This window comes from Hipposideros armiger, unplaced genomic scaffold (genome assembly GCF_001890085.2).
Source record: "Hipposideros armiger isolate ML-2016 unplaced genomic scaffold, ASM189008v1 scaffold_98, whole genome shotgun sequence".
NCBI lineage: Eukaryota > Metazoa > Chordata > Mammalia > Chiroptera > Hipposideridae > Hipposideros > Hipposideros armiger.
The window spans coordinates 2,083,277-2,086,807 of NW_017731448.1; the positions used below are offsets into that span (position 1 = coordinate 2,083,277).

The window sequence follows — 3,531 nt, forward strand, 5'->3', positions numbered from 1 at the left end:
GGTGGTCCCGCGGCGCAGGGGCGCGGACGAGCTGCCGCCGCCGCCGCCGCCCCTGCCGCCGGCCGGCCAGGAGTTGTGCGCGGCCGGGGACTCCCGGGAAGGTCCGAGGCGCCCTCCGGAGGCGGCGGTCTCTGAGGCAGCGGCGGGGAAGGGCGGCCCCGGGGAGCCTGAGGGCGAGCGGCGGGGCGGCGGCGACCAGCCCGAGACGCGCTCGGTGTGCAGCAGCCGCAGCAGCAGCAGCGGCGGCGGTGGCGACCAGCGCGCCGGGCACCAGCACCAGCACCACCAGCCCATCTGCAAGATTTGCTTCCAGGGCGCCGAGCAGGTACGGCCCGGCAGGACCCCGGGGCAGCTGGCGGTGGGCTCGGGTCGGGAACCGGCCGGCCCTCGCGCGCGGCGGCCGGCCGTTCAGCACCACGGACAGCGCTCGCCTCTCGCGGGCTCCGCTGTGCGGCTGGTCTGGTCGCGCCACGTGAAGGGCGCCTGTCTACTCTCTGTTCACCTCGCCCTCCCTGGGAAGACAGTTAAACATGTCCCGTTGGCGAAGACAGGGTTTAATTTGATCCACACTTTCCCCCCCTATATCGTTTTGCAGTTACACATTCCTCAGGTGCTTGAGTGATAATGCCATATAGTCTCTCTGCTATTTACTAAATGGATTTTGGTTTTTGATTAGAAACAAACCTATATCCTTTTTCTACAAATGTATCCTGAGGCAGATCGTATTAGAATACAAACTGGGGTGAGTCATGGCAAAACCAAAAGGGCAACATCTTTCCTTATTGCAAATTTGGTCGCCTGATCTCAGTGATGTGAAAGGCGTGTTACAGTTTCCTAAGAGAATTAATTAGGAACGTACTTTGGCCTTGTGAAAGAAAGGCTATTTAGGCAACCGTGTACTTTATATTTTGTAGAAACACAGTTCTAAAATATGAATTCCATTAGAGCTGCATGCAAACTTATATGCGAGTAGTCACGGAGACAACAGGATAATATATCTCTATAAAACGTGTGGTCTGAGAAAACATTAGGTTTGATATTTTTAAAGGTAAGGAAATTGCGTAAGAATATGCAGGCTTTCAAGAATATAGTGCCCTAAGTCAATATTTATGATGCTACATTTAGAAAAAAAATAAAAGCGTAATGCGATTGCAAGCTACTTTCTGGGATGCCGCGCGTTTCTTCTTTAGCAACGATTAAGAATAACTGCAGAGGAAATGCATCTGACCATCCACTTAAAAGTTATTAAAGAGATTTAATAGTACAGCTTTCTCCCAAGGGTATCGGGAGCTACATCTTGAAGACATTTTGTATGTTGGTAGAACATTTATGTCATAACTCTAAGCAATATCTTTGAAATAGTTTAAGACTTTAGTTTCATTCCCATCAGAGGTATAAAATTTTAATTTAGTGAAAAGGATAACTATTGCATTGCTCTGTACACCTGAAACTAACAATAAAAAGATTAAAAAAAATTAATTTCATTTTCTAGGATAGAGTTTGATACTTGTATCCTTCTGGGTAAATGACTTTGAAAGAAAAGAAAGCAAGCGTTAAATTTTTAAAATAGAGACACAAACATAAATATTCATACTGAGCTGTTTTCTTTTCAGGGGGAGCTGTTGAACCCCTGCCGATGTGATGGGTCAGTTCGGTATACGCATCAGCTGTGCCTGCTAAAGTGGATCAGTGAGAGGGGTTCCTGGACCTGCGAGCTCTGCTGTTACAGATACCATGTCATAGCCATCAAAATGAAACAACCTTGCCAGGTAAACATTCGTGACATTTTTTTCCCTGAAATAATTTTACTAAACATAAGTGCACTTGAGTTTATAGTTATTACTAGGGATGTTTACATATGGCACTTAAAAACATTTCATGCAAATCACGGTAAAAGCAAGATTTAGAATTTGTAGAGATGTGCTTTGAGAAATCTGTGATATTTTTATCTGAGAAACTCAAAAGACATTTTATTCAAATGGTTTCCTGTATTAATTTGTTTATTGATAAAATTATACCCATCTTGTTTCTAAAAGGGCAAGTTGGTAAAATGTCTTATACTCCAGATAAATTGATTTTATTAGATATATTACACAATTTATTTTAGTTAATTTAATTTAAGCTTTGAAGCCCTGAATGGGCTCCATTTATGGAAAACAGATGCAAGTAAAGCAAAACTTTACTAGGCTGGAAACTTTGTTTGAACCTTTTATTCAAAGAATAATTATGAGAATCTAGTTCTAATCTGAACCCTCTCTTTACTTAATCAGGCTTTCTTTTTCATAGGAGGATTTTTTTTTAGTTAAATTTTGATTTCTTTCATTCTTTCCTGTGGTCAGCTACGTAGTGGATACAGAAGCATTTCTAGCAATTATTCTCAATAATACTACTGAAATTGTATATATTCTTAAACTTATTGTGTTTAATCACAATACCCATAAACCTGTAAATGCCCTTGGAAAAATGGGCTATTGGTTTTTTTGTCATGGTAGAACTGATTCAGTTCTTTGAAAAGATTAGTGTAATGTAAAATACTAAATACTAAGGATGACATCTTAAACTAAAGCAGAATAGTGTGTAATTGACAAGATATGGTAGTGACATGGGGCTGAAGGTAAGCAGGCATGAAAGAGTAGTGATCAAAGCAGACAAAGGGGGTAATGGAAGGAAAAGGAAGAGGGAATTGAAAAGTTAGGAGGCAAGAAAGTCATAAAATCTAGTGTTCCCTGTTTCTATTTCAATTACCAAAGTTAGTTTGCATTGAGCAGTATAAAATAGGTGAAATTATGCTTGCAGAAGGAACCTGGAAACTGATTTGCTACTGTATTAATCATTTAAATTTTATAGTTTTTAATTTGTGCAGCCTTCATATGATTTGCAATTAATTTGCATCTTTGATAGTCACCATTTAAGGCATGGTTAACAGGCATGAAGTGAAAATATGAATTTTCTCATATTTATAAGACCTAAGGCTTATAAATAATTTGAAAAGAATAATAACACTGCGAATGAGTGATGTTATCATGCTGAAGAAAGACATAAACCTGACACCCTTCCCCAGAACCTCTAACTGATTGAGCTACTTGGCTATCAATTTATGCATCCATCAGTTGTCTTGAAAAAGAGATGGACCCAAGTCCAAAGACCAAGATATGAGTAGTGCAATTGAATTTACAATAACTTTATGAATAGAAATGTGTGGCAATGACAAATGGAGAGCTTTGGGGCTCCAGTGAAAAGTCCCAGGAGAAGTGCTATGGTCAGATGTTCAAGAGCTGAAAGAGGATGCTAAGTATTTCAAAAGCTTTAACTTATATTAATTCATTTGGGCTGATTATTTTTGAAGCAAAATAGATGCAGGTCCTTGATGTAATTTTAAAATAGGGAAGAGACAAAGGACTGGGCAATAATACAATTTACTAATTCTAATCCTATAGCAAAATGAATGATTACCACTGTGTTTTGCTTCATTAAAAAAATTAATAATTATTTTAACAAAAGCTATTTCCCAAAGTGTGTGTGTGTGTGTGT

General features: G+C 40.3%; 1 protein-coding gene across 1 annotated transcript in view; it reads left to right on the forward strand.

Annotated features, from left to right (window-relative positions):
* Position 1: 1 nt before the first annotated feature.
* The window catches only part of MARCHF11 (membrane associated ring-CH-type finger 11), a gene marked incomplete at its 5' end in the record, with an annotated part of 91,575 nt that continues 88,045 nt past the window's right edge, over positions 2–3,531 (forward strand). The window contains 2 exons of the mRNA XM_019646193.1: positions 2–325; positions 1,614–1,769. Of these exons, the coding sequence (XP_019501738.1) occupies positions 2–325; positions 1,614–1,769 (480 nt within the window). The remainder of the gene's footprint in view (positions 326–1,613; positions 1,770–3,531) is intronic.